Source organism: Laccaria bicolor, genomic scaffold (genome assembly GCF_000143565.1).
Source record: "Laccaria bicolor S238N-H82 LACBIscaffold_32 genomic scaffold, whole genome shotgun sequence".
NCBI lineage: Eukaryota > Fungi > Basidiomycota > Agaricomycetes > Agaricales > Hydnangiaceae > Laccaria > Laccaria bicolor.
The window spans coordinates 318,327-341,891 of record NW_001889903.1 but is presented as its reverse complement, the minus strand read 5'-3'; the positions used below and the strand labels follow the sequence as shown (position 1 = coordinate 341,891).

At 47.3% G+C, this 23,565-nt stretch overlaps 4 protein-coding genes across 4 annotated transcripts; 3 read left to right on the top strand and 1 right to left on the bottom strand.

The window, feature by feature from the left end:
- Nucleotides 1-5,003: 5,003 nt before the first annotated feature.
- Nucleotides 5,004-6,272, bottom strand: LACBIDRAFT_331223 (uncharacterized protein; the record flags this gene model as incomplete). Its single annotated transcript, XM_001885531.1, has 1 exon — nucleotides 5,004-6,272. The coding sequence occupies one exon, from the start codon at nucleotides 6,270-6,272 to the stop codon at nucleotides 5,004-5,006; it is 1,269 nt and encodes a 422-aa protein (XP_001885566.1).
- Nucleotides 6,273-6,877: 605 nt separating this feature from the next.
- LACBIDRAFT_306844 (uncharacterized protein) lies at nucleotides 6,878-7,592 on the top strand. Its single transcript, XM_001885605.1, has one exon. The coding sequence runs from the start codon at nucleotides 7,139-7,141 to the stop codon at nucleotides 7,367-7,369; it is 231 nt and encodes a 76-aa protein (XP_001885640.1). The 5' UTR covers nucleotides 6,878-7,138; the 3' UTR covers nucleotides 7,370-7,592.
- Nucleotides 7,593-19,786: 12,194 nt separating this feature from the next.
- On the top strand, nucleotides 19,787-21,882 carry LACBIDRAFT_331219 (uncharacterized protein; the record flags this gene model as incomplete). Its single annotated transcript, XM_001885604.1, has 10 exons — nucleotides 19,787-19,818; nucleotides 19,922-19,934; nucleotides 20,191-20,240; nucleotides 20,333-20,422; nucleotides 20,470-20,588; nucleotides 20,751-20,831; nucleotides 20,887-21,245; nucleotides 21,314-21,545; nucleotides 21,639-21,769; nucleotides 21,829-21,882. 10 exons carry the CDS (start codon nucleotides 19,787-19,789, stop codon nucleotides 21,880-21,882), a joined length of 1,161 nt encoding a protein of 386 aa, XP_001885639.1.
- Nucleotides 21,883-22,491: 609 nt separating this feature from the next.
- On the top strand, nucleotides 22,492-23,565 carry LACBIDRAFT_306837 (uncharacterized protein; the record flags this gene model as incomplete). Its single annotated transcript, XM_001885603.1, has 5 exons — nucleotides 22,492-22,578; nucleotides 22,629-22,789; nucleotides 22,875-22,947; nucleotides 23,001-23,180; nucleotides 23,230-23,565. The coding sequence occupies 5 exons, from the start codon at nucleotides 22,492-22,494 to the stop codon at nucleotides 23,563-23,565; spliced, it is 837 nt and encodes a 278-aa protein (XP_001885638.1).

Sequence of the window (23,565 nt, the reverse complement as noted above, 5' to 3'; positions counted from 1 at the left end):
AACCCTGAAATGCTAGGGGCCACTCCTTCTCAACAATTCTCAACAACTTAATCACATCAATTTTACCTCTCCAAAGCAAGGTCCTGCCAACCTTTGAGGCCATGGCTCAGGCCACGGCTCAAGGCTTCATGTATTATGAGCCTGAGCCTTGGGCTTTCCTGGGCTTTGACAACGGCCCAAGAAGGCCCGGCTTTGGGAAGGCTGGCCCTGGCTGGCTTACGGCTTTGGGCCGGGCCTGGCACATCACTAGACAACCCCTGGAAGGTTGTTACTGGTAAAAAGCCACGCAAACCCAGAGCTACTAAAAACACTGTGCTAACCCCCCAGGGAGCTCCGCCAGAACAGCTGGCGTGTCAGAATCAGTTCAGTATCTTCGAAGACCCCAACCCCACTGCCCTCATTGAAGAAGTCACATCCCAATGAACGACACAACCCAAGAGAAAGTGTACACCCGACCGATCCGCGTAGCCCAACTAAACGCACAAAAGAAAAAAGACACAGTTATCCAGCTACTAAACCAGCACGTAAACGACTTCGACATCATCATACTTCAAGAACCGGCTTGGGGATTCATTGGCACCGAAGACGGAAAAGAAGTACAGGGCCCAGTAGCACTTCAGGGCTGGAACCCCATCGCACCAATCACTACTAACACTAACCAGCCCAAGAGGCCACGCACGCTAACATATTTTCGAGACAGGCCGGACTTCACGGTCACCCTCCGTATGGACATATTAGAAGACAGGGACGTTCAGGTCCTGGACATTGCACAACAAAATCAACCACTGACAACCCTGATCAATGTTTACAACGACCCAAGGCTATTACAACAGAGCGCCCTCAACCGAATACGCCATGCCAACATACCCCGGGACCCCCCTGTCATCATCACCAGCGACTACAATCTACACCACGATCTCTGGGCAAGTGGACCTGTAAGCAGCGAGGATGCAAGGACAGCCGGGGACATTGTAGAGTGGCTAACAGAGGAGGGGTTCACGATCATGAACAAGAAGGGTGAGATAACACATCCGCCGAGAAACGCCAGAGAAAGGGCGTCAGTCATCGACCTAACCTTCATAAACGGCCAAGCAGTGCGTGCGGGCACAGTACAAGAGTGGGCCATAGAACCAAACATTGCTCACGACGCCGATCATCTAGGAGTCAAGTTCACCATTGCACACGGCATAACCGAAATCGACAACCCACTAGACATCAAGTACTGCTTGAAAGAGGTGAAGCCAGCAGACTGGATCAAGGAATTGGAATCGGCCATTGAAAAGTCACGCGAACTGCTACAGCCCCTCCTGACGGCAGAACGGCTCCAGACAGCCACCTTAGATGAATGTGCAGACACACTAACAGAAGCCATGCAAGCAGCAACAGCGGCCACGGCGAAGATCCGCAAACCATGCACCAATGCAAAACCATGGTGGGATCAAGACTTGGCAGATGCAGCCAAACGCGTAAGCGAAGCGCGCAAAGAACAGAAACTCCACCACGACACAGTCAACACCTTCAACGGCGACATAAGGACCCGGATTAGGAAGGCCCGAAACTACTTCAAAAGACTATGCAGGATAAAGAAACACGAGTGGGTAAACGAGAAACTTCAGCAGGCAACAACGGACGACATCTGGGGCTTTCAAAACTGGTCCAAGGGAACACGCAACTACCCTTCCCCCCCAATATCAAGGGGTGTGGGAGTACCGAAGGCAGTATCCCACCAAGAAAAGTGCGATGCGCTGAGGTCGGAGCTCTACCAGGCGCCACCTCACCTTGAGGCGGAATACAACCCAGACCTACATCACCCACAAGAGGACGACCTACCATTTGAAAAGATAACCTATGACAAAGTCAATGAAGCAATCAACGGTACCAGCGCCTCTTCGGCGCCGGGTTACTCTCAAACAAACTACCTGACAGTCAAATGGGCCTGGAGAAGCGAAACCGGTAGACAATACATATTGCCACTCATGCAGAAGTGCCTCGAGGCAGGATACCATCCCAAAGCATGGAGAAGGGCCATAGCGGTCGCCCTCAGGAAACCAGGCAAGCCTGACTACTCCAATCCCAGAGCATACCGCCTCATAACCTTGCTTGAGTGCCTCGGCAAGATATTGGAGAAAATCGTGGCTAGAAGACTAACATTCCTAGCAGGGAAGCACGACTTAGTGCCAGCCAACCAGTTCGGGGGCCGCTCCAACAGTTCTACCACTGACGCCCTACTCACATTTACCAACGACGTCCAGTGTGCATGGAACCACAAGCTGGTCACATCGGCTCTCACATTCGACATCAAGGGATACTTCGACTTTGTCAACCACAACCGACTACTGGTCGAACTACGCCGCAAGCGCATTCCACTAGCCTATGTTCAATGGGTCGCAAGCTTCCTGTCAGACCGAGAGGCCGCAATATGCATAGACGGAAAAAGGGGAGAAATGGGACACGTGGAAAACGGAATCCCCCAGGGATCCCCAATATCGCCTATTCTAGCCGCCTTCTACACGGCAGAGCTGCTAGAAGAGTTCCAGCGCGGAACAACAGTCCAAGCCGACCCAAACCCAGACAAGGCGACAAGCGTACACCTCATCATGTACGTGGATGATGGGAAACTATATGTGTCATCGAAGTCACTGGAGACAAATGTGGAGAGGTTGAAAGAGGCACATGAAAGGGCAGAAACGTGGCTGAGGAGTGCAGGTCTGTCCCCAGACTACGGAAAAAGAGAGCTCATGCATTACACCAAGAGGAAAAAAGATGGAAGCCCATCAATTACATTTGACGACAAAGATGGAACCCGCCGGGTGGTCAAGCCAGAAGCAACGGTGAGATGGCTGGGGGTATACTTCGACCGAAAACTCCGATTCCAAAAACACACAACAATCCTCGCAGCCCGTGGCGACAATGCAGTGAGCGGCCTCACAATGCTGGCCAACACTGTACATGGCCTAAGCCAAACCCACTTACAGCACCTTTACCTAGCCTGCGTATCTCCAAAGATACTCTATGCATGTCCAGTATGGTGGACAGGACACCAGTACCAAATAAAACCTCTGGAAAAGGTACAAAGACGCGCGCTCAGGCTAATATGCGCAGCATTTAGGACCACCCCCATTGAGGCACTTGAAATAGAGGCGTCGATCCCACCAATAAAACACCAAGTCAGCCTACACGTTAAACGATGTGCCATTCGATTCAACAAACTTAGCCCATCGAGCCCAGTCATCCAAAGACTCCCACAGCCGTGGAGGAAAGCCGGAGATAGAACCACACCACCACCCCTACAACCGAGGCTCAACAACAACTCAGCCACTGACCGGGCCAGGACAACAACCCTACTCGACATCGCTAAGCAAACCTGTTTCGCGCACGAACGAATTAACCCCTACTTAGTAGCCCCATGGCGCCGCACAACCTCCAGCTTCGGCGGCCGCATTACCATAGACACTTGCAAACCAGAAACCAAAGACAAAGAAGAAAAACAACGTTTAATAGACAGCCATAAAGAAAAGTACAAAGAATTATCAAGAAAGAAAGAAAACCTAATTATATACTCGGATGGATCCATGGTGAAGAAGAGGGGCTTTCCCCAGGTGGGGGCGGCAGCAGTTGGATTTCATGGAGGGGAGGAGGTTTTCACAGAGAAGATGGGAATGGGAGGCAGAGCTGAGGTTTATGACGCGGAAATGGCTGGGCTGAAGATGGGAGCAAGCAGGGCGGCCAAATTCATCACGAACCATCCAGAAGTCAAGAACATTCACTTCTTTGTTGACAACGCAGCAGCTGCTGAGGCAATATTTGACCCAAAACCACAACCAGGCCAACTCTACGCAGCTAGGTTCCACCGGAGGATGGCCCAGTTCCTCGACGACGACCCCACACATACAATCACAATTGCATGGTGCCCAAGCCACTGCAAAATAGCGGGCAACGACAGAGCGGACGAGCTCGCTAAAGAAGCAACGCAACTCGCGTGGAACGCACCAATAAGCACCTCGAGGGCATTTGCCCTACGCCGGGCCAAAGCATCCACACAAACAGCCTGGGCTCGCAGCTGGCAGAAATCACCCCACAAGGGGAGATTTGCTATCGCCAACAGGATTCCCCCGTCCCTAAACCCCACAAAACACTTCATCGAGCTCAAAGACCAACGTGAGGTCTTTGGACGACTAGTCCAGTGCCGCACTGGCCACGCATACACCGGGGAATTTCGTAAGCAATTCTTCCCAGAGAAGTCCACGAACTGCGAGTGTGGGGAAGACCCTCAGACCCGGGAACACATCATCAGGGAGTGCACCCGATACGAAGACCAACGGGCTATACTACGTGCCCAGAACCGTGAACTCGCACTACCAGAACTTCTGGGAACCCCCAAGGGGATTGCAGCGTTAGCTACTTTCATTCGGGAATCAGGCGCCTTCACGTTCACCGGGGAAAAATACACGCCCAAGGGACCCCCCTCCTTCTTCGAAGAGCCAGAACCACCTGATATAGACTCAGAGGATGATGAGTCTGACATGGGAGAGACATAGCCCAGCCATGCCACCATACCCGCGAACAAACCCCCGCGTGCGCAGGAGCGCTCGCCTTTACCTCAGCGTCACTGACGCACCAGACCAATTCCGGATTCACGGCCCTTATACCTCCAACCTTTCACATATCCTATACCTTATGGCTACACAAAGGACAGTAATATTCACATAAGTGAAGATCCACGGCTCAGTTACACCGAAGGGAAGCCTTACTCTTCCCGTGCGTCTTAGTACTAGACTACTTGTTGCACGTAAATCTAGAGAATCCAAAAAAAAAAAAAAAAAAAGATCTATTTGAAGGAGTCGTGACTCTATAAGTACGGTTGTGGTCCGGCCCGCCGGCTACTGCTATGCAATTTCAATGGGCTTCAATGCCAGAAAAAAAAGGTATCATTGGTTCAAAGTCACTGTATAATCTATCCCGATCGTACGCGTGCCTCGACTCGAAATAAAAGCTGAAGGAAACTAGTCATCACCAAGAAACCGAGACTTCTCCTCAGAATAAAACGCAGCGCTCTGTTGGACCAGCCAAGGATCCGCCTCTACTATAGAAACCTTCTGCCTCATATCTTCGTAATGATCCAATTTCTTAACCGATTCTGCGTCCAAATACAACGTCCGGATGGGTGCTCCAGCTTCCTGGCGGTCTAAAATAAATTGATGAAGCACGTCGAAGTCGTCGTCAAGGGCCCGAAGTGCGACGCTATCCAGCTGAGGCCAGCAAGGTACCATGGAATGGATACCCCCTCTGGAGGTCAGACCACGTAACACATCCCGCCAGTAAGGATTGGGAAGAACGAGGGTTTGAATCCCAGGAAAGCAAAATTCAGCTCGATCGAGGGTTGATTCTATCACGTCTGAGGCCGGAATGAGCGTTAGTGTGAGTGATTTCAGCTTGGGAAAGCGGGGAGATTTCTTGCGCTGGATGTCTTCTTCCAGCGGGACGAGATCATCCCCGACGAATGGGGCAATGGCGATTTCTTCCAGATCCGGAGCCGAGATCGTGAGCAGAAGCTCAGAGACTGCAAGCATATTTCCGTAGATGTGAATATGGCGTAGAGAAGGCATATTGGACACGCGCGATACCATATCAGCTTCGCGCCACCAGGCGAAGAGACCATCGTAGATAACCAGCGTGACCAACGATGCGGAACACGATTGTATCATCTCGAAAAAGATTGCATAATTCAGCGCATTCTCCACCGGCGCCAGATGAAGCTCTGTGACGTTGGTAAGCGGAAGGCGGAAGTAGTGCAACCCCGTACCCCGCAAACGCACATCCGTGAGCATCGGAGCGTCTCTCAGTGTAAACACATCATGGTCAGCATCGGCCATTTCTGTCCCCTCTACCAAAAAGCGTTGAAGGTGGGGATACGTGCTGTGCTGCATTGACTCCAACACCACTAATATAGCAGGGATGATTTGGGTATCCCCAGACACCTCAATGGTACGGCACCGACGGTAGTGAGGTTGGAGGATATGGGCAAGTGAATGTGCAGAGTCGGTGGAGGGATGTTCATCAGGACTAATGAAGTCGTAGAGAAGGTGTAAATCAATCAAAGATTCCTTGGATCTATCGATGTAAGTTTGTATGGCGGACAAGTTCCAAGGCGGTGAAATATCCACGTTTGACCACAAGGCAGGTGTTGCCAACACGGTTAGCCGCCAATACTGCGATACTTGTGCAGGTATGAACGGAAAGCAACGAAAGTCATCTTCAGAAGGAAGCAACATGGTTTGCGTCGTTTCAAAAATGTATCCTAACAGTTCCGGCGGTAGGGTATCGATTGGGGTAACTTCGTTTGTGTGGGATGGCAAGGAATTCGAGTCCGATGTACTTCTTCGGGATATAATTGCATGCATCTGACGATTTACCAACTTTTAGAAGGGGAAGGTATTGAAGAACGTATATGTGACGGTGTTGGAGTTGTGACCGTATAATTTATAAATACGGTTGTGGTCCGGCCCGCCGGCTAATTTCAAAATGGACTTCAACACCACTATATGTAGTACATACCACACCACTACTATCTGAATCCAAAGCCACTGTCAGATGACGGCGTTTTACGGTGCGTCTCCTTCATTTCCACATTTCCGCGTTTCTTTAGTCAAACTGACCATTCGTACTACTTTCAGGTCTGGCACTCCTCACTGCCTGCCTCCAAACCGTTTTTGGCCTTATCGCGAGCTTCTTGAACGGTTCCCTCGTATGTCTTCCTCTTATCAGAAGTTTTTATGGTGGCTGATGAAAGTATACGCACAGACATATTTAGCAAACTAGCAGCAGGAGTGTCTACAGCGACGTGGATATGGCTTGGGGGTTTGAGCGCCAGCACCGCCGAGCTTGAATGGACGACAGCAACGAAAGATGACCTTGCCTGCTGGTTCTTTTAGGATTGTAAGTTCTCAGCTCTAAAAAAAGTTGTAATCCCACTGATCAACGATCCTTCTCTCAGCCTCCTAGAGGAAGATCACCATCATCCCGTCCACCCTTCACACTCCGAAACGCGTTCTTTCCAAACAGTTCAACAGGCATTGATCCAGACTCCATCTCCGACAACGGCTCAGGCGACGACGACGACCAGGAGGACGATTAAGGGATGTCGCAACAACATTCCCCATCACCCGCCTCATCCGTCTCTTTCATCTCGCAGCCAGCTCCGTTCAAGGGATGGTCACATTTGTGGGGGGGCATTGCACCGCGATCACCTATGCTAAGAGACGCAAAGCTGGAGGCTGAAGCAGAGAGGGAACACGACCGTATTCGTAGAGATGCAGAACGCGGGAGGCTGAGCAGAGGAGACTCGTTGAAGACCGCGTGCTGGGTATAATGGACAACACAAATTCGCTCCTTCCACCTCCATCCAGATCTCCGACTATGCTCAATTCACCCTCCCCTTCGAATTCGCAGAAAGAGTCGGATGGTGCTGCTAGTTGGTGGTTTGCTGGGAAGAGTAGGTTTACGCCGACGAAAGACCCTCCGACGCCTGCTCAGCATGTTATATTGGACGCAAAGGCGAGGGATGAGGATAACAAGAAGAACGCCAAAGGCAAATTCACTGATCCAGCGTTCGTGAATCTCATCATCCCAACAACACCCATCCGACGTGTCCTGTACCTTCCTCCCCATCCTCCCCTACTCTCTCAAATATGCCGCCCAACTTGACGCCTTCTCCCATGCGTACAACCGATACCTTGTCTTCTTCCCCTTCTCGGGAGGCTTCACCCTTGTATGCACGGTTTACATCCCAAGGAACGCTAGACGTACCAGGCACACTCTCATGATAGCCAAACGCTTCGAAATGGACCGTGGGCACGTTAGGGCTTCGGAAGATCAGATAAATGATGTTGAGCAGTGGTTGGTCGACAAGGTCGCCACGCACTCGCATCCGACGTCTTCTTCCATTGTAACACACTTGACAGGATCACCGTCAGAACCCAGCACACCCACCCACCATCTCAGGTTATCAAGTACCACTGAGAGAATCAACAAGTCCGCCGATGACGTCGAAGAGGAGAGAGTCGGGCACGAGGTTACTTTACCCTGCAGGAGATTACGCTTCTCCACCTGATACGTTCTCTCCTAACAATTCTCTGCCTTCGTCGATTAGTTCGGCTATGAGGTCTTTGTCTACGACCATCCCGGGGCTACCTCTCCATGCATTGGCAGGACTGGGCACTGGCGGGTGCTTCGTATTCCACTACCTCCCTTTTCTCACTGTCTTTTTTGGGTGGGGGTAGGCCGCTGTCCCCGCCTGCTCAGCCCAAGGCTGTCTCTGGTTCTTCTGCCTCTCTCAATTGAACGGCCAGCCCAAGACCCGCAGCACCAGCAACTTTTAGTAAAGGACGAGGATTACCACCCCCGAAATTGGCTACCGGTAAAAGACAAACGAGTGTGAGCCCCACAACGACAGCTGGCGCGAGACAACGGTACACTGTTGCGCTTGGAGGACCGATCACTGCGCCGCCTGATGAAGAAGAGTTTTCTTCGAATGCCGCTTCTTCATTCTATGCCACCGCCAATACCAGTGCGAATATGAACACTAATACCCATACGGATCCACCTGCTGCTTTGAAAAGGGTAGGCACACCGCGGTCATTCTCTTGTGTCATTGGGGGGTCTTTTTCCTCCTCTCCTGTGGGGGAGCGAAGAGACGATCGGAAAGTCCTCTGGTAGCAAGCTCAGGAACACCCATGGGATGCTGTGTCTTCTACTTTAAACAACTTGATATCACCTGGTGGACCTGGGGGTGGTGATTACAAGTCCACGGCCACTACCTCACCATCACCATCATCGGCGAGAAGGATCAGGGCACAGAGCGCGTACGGGTATGCTAGCCTCCTCCCTCCCCAGGCTCCACAGACTCCTACCACGGGGACCGGTGGGCAAGGTTCCAATTGGGCAGTTGGTTGCGTTTTTTGATGGGGAGAAGGGGGGGAGGACATAGGTTGGTGTGGGAGAAGGGTTTCTTTTTTTGAAGCGGGTGGATAGGATTAGGGAAGGAAGGAAAGAAGGAGATAGACTAATGGGTATGGATCTGGAATGACTGATACACTATGTACCTCTTACTTGCTTTACTTATACCCTCCCAACAATATGGCCGTGATGGTGGTGTCGTCATGTTTTATCCTTGTGTCTTCCTGTACATTTATGAAAGTGCGCCGCCAAGACGAGGCAAGCAGTGTCGAGGCAGTGTTTACTACATTTACTGCCATGATGTAAACTCGAAATTGTTAAACTTCGGGCTTCTCTTTCACGCTCACTCTAACTGTCTTCCAAACGTGCTTTGCCAATTATCCATTTCTCTAATATCGGCAATGGCTAGATTCAAATATACTGACGATGTTGAGATCGCAGACGCCCAGGCCATCACCTACGGTCAAGGAGATCCACCACTCCAACTTCCGACCGGAAACGCGGTACAGATTTCCAGTCCGGTTCTGGATACCTCGGGCACAACTACCACTAAGCCAAACAGGCTGTCGGGTACGTTCTGCCATTCCAATGTTTCGATTGAGGACTCGACCTTGAATCATGGTCATTTTCAGTGGATTTTCCATCTTCCGAGAAGCGGGGACGGACTACTTCGATTTCTGAACGACCCCTCGAGGTCCCAATGGTAACCACCGACGACAAAAACCAAATTAAAGATGCAACTACTAGCCCAAAGCATGAAGGACATCCAGAAAATATGACTCAATCCAACCTAGTACACCAACCTACACCTCAGAGCATAGTAGTCCCATGCCTTGGAGACACTCCAAGTGTGGTTCAATCGACAGACAACACAGTCACAACATCGGGAACACCACTCCATGGCAATGTGTTGATTCCCGATGCCTGTGCGTCAAGCCAATTGGCACCAGACGTTACTACTACCGAGGAATCGCGTGAATTCATCCGTGAAATCGTCAGAGACATTACTGCAGCAATTGCACGTCTGGAAAGTGCAGTTATGTTGGGTATGCCGCGTGTCAACATCATTGGAAGGGCCACTGTGTCCTTCCTCCTTGGAAATTTGTATGCCCGTCGTTTTGAATGTACAACAAACGTCCAGGATATCGACCATGCCATATTCCACCACCAGAAAGCAGTTGAATCCACTCCTCCTGGCCATGCTTACCTTCCAAGTCGGTCCAACAACCTTGGAAATTCTTATTTCTGTCGCTTTGAACGCACTGGGGACCTCAAGGATATTGATTCTGCCATATCCCACCACCATAAAGCAGTTAAATCCATTCCTTCTGGCCATGTTGACCTTGCAGCTATGTTCAACGATCTTGGAAATTCATACTTCTGTCGCTTCAAACACTGGGGACTTCAGGGATATTGAATCTGCCATAGCCCACTACCAGAAAGCAGTTGAGCCCACTCCTCACGTTCATGCCAACCTTCCAGCTATGTTCAGCAACCTTGGAAATTCATACTCAAGTCGCTTTGAATGCACTGGGAACCTCAAGGATGTTGAATCTGCTATCTCCCACCACCAGAAAGCAGTTGAATCCACTCCTTCTGGTCATGCTGACCTTCCAAGTAGGTTCAACAACTTTGGAAATTCATACTTCTCTCGCTTTGAACGCACTGGGGACCTCAAAGACATTGATTCTGCCATATCCCATCAACAAAAAGCACTGAATCCATTCCTTCTGGCCATGTTAACCTTGCAGCTATGTTCAACGATCTTGGAAATTCATACTTCTAGTCGCTTCAAACGACTGGGGACCTCAAGGATATTGAATCTGCCATAGCCCACTACCAGAAAGCAGTTGAACCCACTCCTCACGTTCATGCCAACCTTCCAGCTATGTTCAGCAATCTTGGAAATTCATACTCATGTCGCTTTGAACGCACTGGGAACCTCAAGGATGTTGAATCTGCTATATCCCACCACCAGAAAGCAGTTGAATTCACTCCTTCTGGTCATGCTGACCTTCCAAGTAGGTTCAACAACTTGGAAATTCATACTTCTGTCGCTTTGAACGCACTGGGGACCTTAAGGATATTGATTCTGCCATATCCCACCACCACAAAGCACTTGAATCCACTCCTCCTGGCCATGCTAACCTTCCAGCTATGTTCAATAACCTTGGAAATTCATACTTCTATCGCTTTGAACGCACTGGGGATCTCAAGGATATTGATTCTGCCATATCCCACCAACAAAAAGCACTTGAATCCACTCCTCCTGGCCATGCTAACCTTCCAGCTTTTTCAACAACCTTGGAAATTCATACTTGTGTCGCTTTGAATGCACCAGGGATCTCAAGGATATTGATTCTGCCATATCCCACCACCAGAAAGCAGTGAATCCACTCCTCCTAGCCATGTTGACCTTTCAGGTTGGTTCAAAATCTTGGAACTTCATACTTGCGTTGCTTCGAACACACCTGGGATTTCAATGATATTGAATGTGCCATATCCCACCACAAAAATGCAGTGGAATACACTCCTTTTGGCCATGCTGACCTTCCAAGTAGGTTCAATAACCTTGGAAGCTCATACTTGCGTCGCTTTGAATACACTAGGGACCTCAAGGACATTGAATCTGCTATATCCTACCACAAGAAAGCAGTTGAATCCACTCCTTCTGGCCATGCTGATTTTCCAAGTAGGCTCAATAACCTTGGCACTTCATACTTCCGACGCTTCGCACACAACCATTATTACCCTGATATCCAGTCCAGCATTATTTCATATCGTAGGGGTGCTGAGGCCAATGGTACCCCATCAATTCACCTGACCTGTTCCAAGCGTGCAGCTATGCTCTCTTCAGTCTATGACCGTTCTCAATGCCTGATTGACTTTTCTCTCTCCATCAGCTTGCTTTCAGAGGTTGCTGGATTAGAACAAACCATCCATCGCCGCCATGCTAACCTCCTTGACCATTCCAATTTTGTGGGACTTGCAGTGGCCACTGCTCTCCGTTTAGAGAGGCCTGATCTTGCACTTGAATGGCTTGAACAAGGCCGTTGCTTGGTGTGGAATCAGATCAACCAGCTGCGTACTCCAATTGATAATCTTCACATGAAACATTCTTCCTTGGCCAATCGCTTCACAGAGGTTGCAAATGCTTTAGAGTCCCATGGAACACGTTCTATATTCTCCACCCCTTCTTCACATGGGAAACTTACAGAAGACATTTGCCTTCAGGATGATACCCGAAATCATACCTTTCTTGCTGCTGAGTATAGGCAACTTCTTCAAGAGATCCGGAGTCTTCCTAATTTTGACAATTTTCTTTGCCCACCTCAAGCCATCAACCTTCTCTCTTCATTACCCTCTGATGGTCCCATTATTATATTCAACATCAACAGGACCCGGTGTGATGCATTGGCTCTTATAGCTACAATTGAGGAGCCCCTGCATATCCCACTGAAAGATTTCAGTCTTGTGCAAGCAGAGAGATTACAGAAAACTCTTCAATCAAACATCCGCTACCAGCGGGAAGTTGAAGATCAAGAACGTGCAGGTCGCATTGTTTGCAATAATCCAACCCCTATGTCATTTATTCTAAAAGAACTTTGGCACAAAATTGTACAGCCAATCCTTGCAGCACTTGGATATCCTGTGAGGTGTTACCTACTGTATATTTATAAATACATGCTGATTTTTTGCACTCTCAACTCAAGGTCCTTCCGAATCCTTTGAATCGCTCGCGTATATGGTGGTGCCCTACTGGTCCACTTGCATTTCTTCCACTCCATGCAGCTGGGATATATGGTTCAGCATATCTGCCAGGATCATGTGTTTCTGACTTTGTGGTTTCATCATACACACCAACTGTCTGTTCCATCAGTGATAAATCCACAACATTGCCCACCTTGTCCAGATGTACCAATCTACTCCTTATCAGTCAACCCAACACACCGGGTCTTCCACCAATCCCTTCAACAAGAAAAGAGACACATGCACTTGAGGCCTTGATGAAGGGAACTGCTGTCAATGTACTACTGTTAGAAGACCACCAAGCAACTAGAGAGAAGGTGAAGGCAGAAATGAAGTCTCATAGCTGGGCTCATTTTGCATGTCATGGAGTGCAAGATGTTCATCAGCCTCTTGAGTCTGGCCTTTGTCTTCATGATGGCCGTTTGGAGCTGATCGAGATCATGAAGCAGAAAATCCCAAACCCAGACTTGGTTTTCCTTTCAGCATGTCAAACTAGTCAAGGAGACCTCAAATTATCCAATGAAGTTGTCCACCTAGCTGCTGGTATGCTTGCTGTTGGATATCGTAGTGTGGTCAGTACAATGTGGAACATTTCTGATGTTCATGGGCCACAGTTTGCAAAATGGTTTTATCAATATTTGCTTAAGGAGATGGGGACAGATGGATTGGATAGCAGTAGGGCAGCTTATGCTCTGGATTATGCTACAAGGAAGGTTCGAGAGACCCTTGGAGAGGGTGACAACACATTGTTGACATGGGTTCCATACGTGCACTTTGGCTACTGATATGTTTTGTTTCTTTGTTGTTGTTACAATTTCACATTCTCCCCACCAATTTGTACAATAAAGTTCAAGCCTGGATCCAAATTTTCCTTCTCCCTGACTGTTAATGTACGAGGATCTAAGTACAAGTAGTGTTAGTGTTAAGTATCTAAATGTAAGTAAGAAAAGACTCACCTCAGTCAGACACGGATGTGGTGATGACTGAGGTGGAGGGAAAATAAAGTCCTCGTACTTATAGGACGGTCGGGAATAACAGACGTAAGTTGGGTGTAAGTGTAAGCGGTGGAAGTTTTACTGAATTGATCAAGGGGGTGCAAACAAGACGTACACGTAAATAAATGAGGTCACAAGGGGTCTTCTTCAACACTCCCCTAGACGACAAGGGACCTCTACAAGTCCAGCTTGAGTGCCCGAATGAACTTTTGGTGCGTGACACGAGGAAGGGATTTAGTGAAGATGTCGGCGAGGTTTTCTTCCAACGGAATTTGGACTAGACCAATCTCCCCCTCTGCTACACATTCCCTAATATAGTGGTGTTGGATGTTGATGTGTTTTGCGCGTGCATGTCCCTTCATATTAAGAGTGAGGGCAATCGAAGTGGCATTGTCCCCATGGAGGATTGCTGGGAATTCGCACTTTAGGCCCACTTCAGACATAAATGAATACATCCAAAGTGCCTGTTGGGCGGTGCGCGTGAGCACCATGTATTCTGCCTCAGTGGTCGATAAAGTGATGGTTGCTTGGCATTTTGAACTCCAGGATACAGGTCCACCGGCTATGGTGAATAAATATCCTGAGGTAGATTGTCGTGTGTTGGTGTCCCCGGCGTAATCGGCATCGACGAAACCAATTGGGTCAAGACTACCTCCTCTGTGGTACGTGATTTTGTAGTCGAGGGTGCCCTTAAGGTAAGCGAGTAGGTGCAACATCGCTTTCCAATGTGCTGGGCCGGGGTTTGCCTGAAAGCGTGATAGGACACTGAGAGCGAAAGAGATGTCAGGGTGGGTGGCGACCTGAGCCCACATGCAAGAACCGAGGGCTTCGCAATAGGGTTTGTCCTTCATGTATTGATGATTGTCCTCAGATTTTGGTGAGTCGGATTCAGAGAGGGCGATACCAGAAGGGAGTGGGGTGGATTTTGCATTGCATTCTAGCATGCCGAAATGCTCTAAGATGCGTCGGAGGTAAGCCTCTTGAGAGAGGGAAATCACACCCGTATGTTCATCCTTGTCAATACGAATCCCCAGGATATACCCAAGCTCCCCCACATCCTTCATCTCAAAACACACTTCAATCTCCTCCTTCACCTTCTTTGCCCCTTCCTTCATCGAGGATGCACCAAATATGTCGTCGGTATATGTGCTTGTGATGGCGAATTCGTTGTTGATAACATGGGAATGGACACATGGGTTGGCCAGTGACTTTAATATCCCATTGACTCATACACACTCGACATCTCAACCTGGAAGTCATATCCCCCTTGCATCATACCATATAGGGTTTTGACGACCCGTAGAACCTTGTTTTCCTCCCCCCGGGCAGTTGTAAATTTGTTGTGGCTGTATAAGTACGTGGCGACGATATTGACCTGCCAGATGTGGAGGTCCATGGTGGCAACCATTTGGAAAGATTCTAGGCATACGACGGATGCGTAAGTCTGGTCATAGTCAAGTCCAGGGATTTGAGTGTACCCTTTTGCGACTAGGCATGCCTTTCGTCTAATGATATCTCCATCAGCGTCATACTTGTTTGCATAAACCCACATTGAATCAATGACATGTGCGTTTGGGGGTGCCTCTATGAGTTCGAAAACACCCCTCTCCTTCAAGACACTCCACTCGGTCTCCATAGCCAGCATCCACAGGTCAGGCCTCGTCATAGCCTCCCAATAACTATGTGGTAGTTGTGAGTCTGGGAGGGTGGTCAGCAGGGCAGTGGTGTCGGTGGGCGCACCCATCCCCAGGATGGCGAGGCGGGCGGATCATCTAGGTGGTGTTGGTATGAGCACGAGCGTAGGAGCAGATGTAGTGGTGGAAGGGGTTGTGTCTGAGGGGGTGGCTACAGGGTGAATGGGAGGATCAGTCGCACATGGTCGTGGTGCGAGAGGTTTGGGTGGGACGACAACTCCAGGAGTGTTGGTGTCATCCAAAGGAGTTACGGGGTTGTTGTCGTCGTCAAGCATGATGAGTGGGGGCATGTCATCATCGGAAATAGTGTGATGACGATGGCCTTCCTTGAAGATGACATCGCGGCTCTTGATCGTGGTCCCTGATGCCTGATCCCATAGCTTATAGGTTCTGCGCCCAAAATAGCCGATCAGGGCATATTTTATTGATCGGGGTGAAAGTTTCGATACACCGATCTCTGTTGGTATCTTGGCATATGCAATACAGCCGAATGGACGCAAATGTGATACGTCTTGGCGATTCCCTGTCCAAATCTCTGCAGGTATGAGGCCAGGGTGACGTGAGGAGGGGATGAGATTTCGGATGTAGATGGTGAAGGTGGCGGCGTCAGCCCATAGTGAAGGGGGTAGTGTGGATTCAGCGAGGAGACAACGTATGCCTTCCATGATTGTTCTCATCCCACGTTCTGCCATTCTGTTTTGACCGTGGGCATAGGGCACGCTAAACTCCACAGTGATGCCAAAACGTGTCGTGTATTCCCTCCATTTGTCGTTATAAAATTCACTCCCCATATCCACCCTCAACCAGACCAATTTCTTCCCTCTCTCCCTCTCAGACCTAACATGGAATTCGGCAAAGGCAGTGAGGGTAGTGTCGGAGGATTTTGATGTGAGGAAGTATCCCACATGGTAAGAAGATCCCCCGTTGTTAAAAACGAACATGTAGACGGCTCCCCCGACAGAGCGCACATGAGCTGGTCCCCATAGGTCAGCGTAGACACGCTCCAGGACCTCCTTCTTGGGTTTTACCTCTTCGTCATATGGGCGCATGGTATGCTTTCCATATATGCAGTCCTCACATCTCCCAGTGAGTTCAAGACTCCCCACAATGTCAAGGCCATCGACGAGACCCTTTGCCATTTCCGTGATTGAGCAGACACCGGCGTGTCCGAAATGTCGGTGCCACACTTCAATATTGCTGGGTTTTGTGAGAGAGCGGGCAATGAGGGCGTGTGTGGGTGGTTCAACCTTCAGTAAGTACATCCCATTGTTTCCTGTGCCCGCCATCAGCGTCCTTTTCTGACCATTATAAATGTTGTAGAAAATGACGCCCCCACCGCCGAAGAGTGCCCAGCACTTCGCTTCGTCGAGTTTGCTGATGGAAATAAGGTTGGCGATGAGTTCAGGAGTGTGGACGGCGTGTTTGAAGGTAATTGTGGTTTTCAGTGAGTCGGATACAATAGTCTTGGTGACTGTACCGCGTCCGATGATTCGAAACTGACCTCCCTGATTTGCAGACTGTCCTTCATCGGGTTGGGATAGTGCATGGTAAGTGGAGAAATCCAAGCGATTTATGAAGCAGTGCTGATTTGCGGCAGAATCGGCATAGGTTGGTATGATTTGTTCGACTGGCGCCATGTCTGCCGCTAATGCAGTTGTGATCCCCACATTTGAGAAGAGTGCAAGGGTGATCTCAGATGTTGGAGAGGCATCTGTGAGAGCAGCTGTGACAGAAGGGGTCCTAGTGGGTGTCGTGTTGCCTGTGCCTCCACGCCTTCCGAAACCCAGTGGGAATTGACCCTCCTTTCCCCCTCCACGCCAGTAGCAGTCTTCGATGACATGTCCCCTGCATCCACAATTTGTGTTGGCACATTGTAACTGATTTCTCGATCGTTTGGCATCGGTTTGTAGTGCTGTGACTACGGTGGATGGGTTTGTAACTGACTTGGAGCGGTCGATATGGTTCCAGTGAATCATCAGGCAACTGATGATGTCCGTGGACGATTTTGCCTTGTATAGTGTCCCAACAATGCTATCCCAGGACTCGGGAAGCGACGACAAAATGGTCATACAAAAATCGGTGTCGTTGATTTTTGCTCCAGCATTATTGGCTGTTGCCCATTTGGTGTGGAGGTTGGAAATATGAGTGGCAAAGTCGTTTCCGTCGGTAAAGACGATATTTCGGAGGTCGCATTGTGCAGTGACCACGGCGAGGTCAGAGGATATTTTGTATTGGGTGGTAAGTGATTTCCAGGCTTCTGCAGCTGTACCAACAAGTTTAAGCCTGAGCCCGACAGCATTTTTGGTGTTGTATAGGAGTAATGCACGTGTCCAAGCGTCGTGCATGGCCCACTCTGTGCCGGAGGGGTTACTGGAATACCATGGAGTGGGGTCGTCTGGAAGTGGGACGTTAGGTAGTGTGGGGGTGTAATTTAAAGTCATGGCATTCGGATAGGGAGCAGGATTATGGATGGTTCCTTGTAGGTAGCCTAATACGCCGTGAATACTGGTTGCGATAATGACGAGCGTTTCAAATGCAGCGAAGTTGGTCCCATCAAATTTTTCCCCATCAGGGAAAATGGGGGGGTTGGCACTTGCAGACAACATTTTGTGGTTGTGTGTGGGAAGTAGGCTTTATGAGTCACAGGTGATGTAATAAAGCAGGTAGGTGTCTGTAGTTCCTCTTGTTAGAACGCAACGGGGCCCATAACCTGTTAACATACGAGGATCTCAGTCAGACACGGATGTGGTGATGACTATATTGTCTTAGCTACCTGTTAAAGTACAAGGATCTAAGTACAAGTAGCATTAGTGTTAAGTATCTAAATGTAAGTAAGAAAAGACTCACCTCAGTCAGACACGGATGTGGTAATGACTGAGGTGGAGGGAAAATAAAGTCCTCGTACTTATAGGATGGTCGGGAATAATGGACGTAAGTTGGGTGTAAGTGTAAGCGGTGGAAGTTTTACTGAATTGATCGAGGGGGTGCAAACAAGACGTACACATAAATAAATGAGGTCACGAGGGGTCTTCTTCAACACTGACTGGCAGCATGAAGATGGGTTTGTATGTCTAAATAGAAAATGTTGTATCAACGGATCAATCCACTGGCACTGGGGGAGTTGGGACTTATCAATGAGAACCAGCCTCTGGGGATGATATGGAGGGAAGATTAGCAAATAAAGCTATTGGCATTGAGACATCACTGTCATTGAGTGCACTGCATCTTCTCATGATGTCTCGTTTGTTAATATAGCTGTCTTGTTGATAACCTAGTAATAGAGCACCCTGTTCTTTAAACTGCCATGCTTTGATCACTTGGGCCTTGGCCATGTTTTGCTCATAATTTTATTTCAATCTTTAGATGAGATGGGCAAATTAAAAATTTACAACAATGTACAGCCTTAAGGTGTGTTCATCCTTGCCTGGTATTATAATGTTTGACATCTACAGTGACTCACTATAAGTTTTGCACCACATAAAAAATACTATATCTTCCTCAAGTTCTGAGGACTAGTTACCATATAAATATGATAATATACAAATATTCTATATACATCTTTGACATGAATATGAGGTCTGGATCTCATGCCCTGCTTCATGTAGAAAAAGGTGAAAAAATGAGGTTTTGACAGCTCCACAAATATGTCATGTGAGAGTCTGAAAAAATATGAAGAATTAAGTACTACCCTACTCAAGTATCAGAACTTTGAATCATTTCAATTGGAGTAGCAGTTGTTTAGATATAGATGTAAGAAAGGGGCTTGTTTTGGGGTAGATGATGAAACAAGCCCCTTTCTTACACCTATATCTCCACAACCACTACTCCAATTGGAATGATTCAAGGTTCTGTATACTTGAGTAGGCTAGTACTATATTTTTTCCAACTCTCACATGAAGTATTTGTAAAACTGTCAAAACCTCATTTTTGATCTACCCAAAACAAGCCCCTTTCTTACACCTATATCTAAACAACCGCTACTCCAATTGAAATGATTCAAAGTTCTGATACTTGAGTAGGGTAGTACTTAATTCTTCATATTTTTTCAGACTCTCACATGACATATTTGTGGAGCTGTCAAAACCTCATTTTTTCACTTTTTCCTACATGAAGCTGGGCATGAGATCCAGACCTCATATTCATGTCAAAGATGTATATAGAATATTTGTATATTATCATATTTATATGGTAACTAGTCCCCAGAACTTGAGGAAGATATAGTATTTTTTATGTGGTGCAAAACTTATAGTGAGTCACTGTAGGTATGCTGGAATATTAAATACAAAACTATACTTGAGTTCAGATTCTGCCAACTTGATGAGTTTAGATTTATAGGTATCATGGGCATAGTATTGCTGCTGTATTTACCTGTTTATTGCCATTTAACTCAACATGTCCACATGCATGTGGAGTTCTCTTTTAGTGTGAATTTTAATGGCAATGGCAGTGTTTGAGGTTCTGGGTCATGTCTGGGACAAGGACCCTGTTTTTCAAAAATTACATATATTGGTAACTGTGTTTGTGTAGGCAGTATGGCACAGTAGGTTATTGTGCTTCTTCAGGATTTCCCTTCATGGCCAACCTGGGTTCAATTCCAGACTCTATAGAAAGCCTCAACTAGAAATAAATTGTGAAGTTGATAGAATTTAGTCATCACTGAGGAACTGAGACTTTTCCTCAGAATAAACTGCAGTGCTCTGTTGGGCCAGCCAAGGATCCACCTCTACTATAGAAACTTTCTGCTTCTCATCTTTGTAATAAACCAAGTTCTCAACTGATTCTGCATCCAAATGCAGCATTCTGTCGGAAATTTCCCAGGCACCTTATCAGGCAGCTGGCTTGTAATGTAGGTCGCCGGCATCATCAGGGCTTGGCAGAACGAACCAATCCTGTAACAACCCTTAACTGACCTGATGAGGTGAGCCTTGATATAAATAGATACTCCAGCAGTGATCAGCGTGATAAGATTGTGGGTTCCACGTCTACTACCACCCTCCGTAACTGTGCGATATGGCTCCCAAAGCCAAAGTGAGTACGAGGACTGATGCCGCCAAGGTTCCTTGTCAGTATTGCAGCAAGGAATTTGCTTCCAGAGGTCTCGCAAGCCATGAATGCTCATGTCGATTGAAACTGCGTGAGACTGATGCCGCAGATAAGGCATTTGAAGATCGTGTCCGACAACAAGGGCTGTTGCGTGGGTTTAGCAGAATTTCTTTGGAAGCCTTTCACTGATCTGTTCATTGGAATAGCTTCATTTGTTCCAGGGGCAGTCATAAATACTGCAAGTGGCTCCCAAAATATAGGTGATGAGACAAACTTGACTGTGAAAGAATGCAGTCACTGATTTTAACTCCAGTGTTACCCACAGTTAGCCCCATGCAACAACAAGGTCAAGCACCACTACAGTCAGATGAGGAGGATAATTCTCATTTTATTGGTATGCTTACAATAATGATAAAATTGAAATAATTCTAAGATGGCTGCTTTCGCAGATTTTGACAATATGGGTGAGAATGACACATGTCATGACCTCCATCTGGATGATATCAAGGTTGAGTTTCATCCAAATAGTGGAAAGCCTGCTCAGATATTCCATTTTGAGGAATACACGACATCCAGCAAAACTTCTCTCAACAGCCCAGTTGATTCGGAACCATGGAAACCCTTTCAGTCATGCCTGGATTTTGAAATTGCGGAAGTAATGCTGGATACACATATGAACAAGTCCCAGACCAACCAATTTCTCTCACTTATTCACCAATGCATCAAAACGCCATCTGAATTCACACTTGAGAACAGTACAGATTTAGAAAATGTATGGGAGAATGCTCGGATGGCCCGCACTTCAGGAGTATGGATTTTTGTTCTTTCAAATTATGTTATTTAATTACTTACGACTTCTAACCCCCTGATTTGCAGTTTAAAAAAACCACTATCTCTGTCCCATACAAAGGAGATGAAATCTCTCATGATGTTTGGACATATTCATTGTTTGAGTGGACGCGGCAACTGCTTGCCGACCCTGGCCTTATTTCGCAGTTTCATTGGCATGCTGAGCATCACTACAAGTATGATGGCTCGAAATTTGAACGTTTTATAGATGAACCATGGACAGCTGATGCCTGGTGGAGAATTCAAGTAGGATCTTTTGGTTATTACTATTGTCAATAACCTGACTACAAAAAATGCCTTTAGTCAACCCTTCCACCTGGTGCACTTCCTTTTTGCATGATTATTTATGCAGATAAGACACGCCTATCATCCTTTGGTTCAGTCAAGGGCTATCCAGTGATTGGTCGGCCAGCCAACTTGGATGTTGGAATCAGAAATGGAATAGGTGTTGCAGGTGGAAGAGTATTTGGATTGCTTCCAGTGGTAAGCTCATACTCTGTTTAGTTCATTGAATTACAAGAACTAACTCTCAACAATTACAGATAGATGAAGATTCTGGAGAAGCAGGGAAAAAAGGATGCGTCAATTTCAAATGAGTTGTTTGGCACAAGGCATTTTTCCACATTCTGGAATCCATCCAACAATACCTCAAAACAGGCTATACATTTACCAATTGTGCAGACAGTATTGATCGACACATATTTTGGTTCATCTTGATTGCATCTGCTGACTATGAGGAATGTCGGAGTTTTCTAATTCGGCATCACAACCGGTTCTAACTTGTTGTGGACGTTCCTATCAAAATTGCCGTTATAACTAGGAGCAACCAAAGAGTTTTTGGTTACAATTTTGGTCCCATCCAGGGTGGCAACCTGGTTGCAACAGGTGGCAACAGGAGTTCCGGTGTGATTGTAGCCAATTTTGGGCTAAAAAATGGAAAAATAGAGAACTTTCAACGGTTAGCACTGGTTAGAATGCCAATTCAATGCCATCCCAATTTCGGCTGGTTGTGACAAAAGAAATAAATCTCCGACAAACAGTATGATCTTCTAATATTATTTGACATATAGACTCATGTATCTTTCAGGTGCATGTTTTCCTCAATTTGAGGGATTGGAAGCAACTTCCCATGTCCAATTTGCCTTGTTCCTGCTACTGAGCAAGCCAATATATCAAAGATATACCCAGAAAGGAGAGCAGAAAAGATGGAAGAAATATATAGAGCTGCACAGAAGCTTTTATCTGGTCCAAAAGATGAGCTTCTCAAAGAGTTTGGCCTCTGTGATGTTGAGGCAAGAATTTTCTATAAAATCTGATTCTTCACTGAAGTTTTTTGTAATAGAATGTTTTCTGGACCTTCCGTGGTTCAGATATACATAGAGCTCTTTCATTTGATCGCCTTCATGCTTATCATGGCAGTCTTTTCTCAGACCACTTGCTGCCAGAAGTAAAAGGACATATCAATGAGCTTGGAAAGGAGTCTGCCAAATTGCTTGATACTCAGTATGTTAACATCCTATGCATCAAGTTTCAACTTTGCTATAACTTTTGGCTTTTTCTTTAGGATTTCTGAAATCCCTTCTTGAAGTGGCCTCAATCATTTTAGTGGCATTATGAAAACAGAATTTGCTGATGGATCAAAGTATGAGGATATATCAAAGGTGAGTAGTGTCACTCCTCTTTTATTAAATGGAAGGTAGTCATTATATATCAGATTATTGTCTTTGCAGCCCACAACATTCTCTCCAAGAATGTTTCAAAGGAAGGATTTCATCTCCTTAAACTAATCCGGAGTTATTTAGAGCTGGACATGTATGTATCATTGACAGTGCACACTGAATCCACCATTGCAGCAGGTCGGGCTGAACTACTTGTCTTCGAGACATTGCTACATGTGAGTAAAATCTCTTTTGATAGGATATCAAACCTTACAGTTTTACAAGGAATATATGGCAATGAATACTGAAAAATCATGGAACTTTCCCAAAGCTCATAGCCATCAGCATGTTTTTGCAGTACTTTACAGTGCCCCTCCCATTCCTGCAGGATTCCGGTCATTCCTGCGGATTCCGGTGGATTCCAGAGGAATGGGACCGGAATCTGCTGGAATCCACAGGAATCCACAGGAATGGGAGCGGAATCCGCAGGAATGGGACTGGAATCCGCAGGAATGGGACTGGAATAGAAGTAAAATCACAGATACAACATACATTTACACCAATACACACTTCTGCATACTTCTCTCAGTACTTTTTAAGCTGATCAGTTTTCAGTATTAG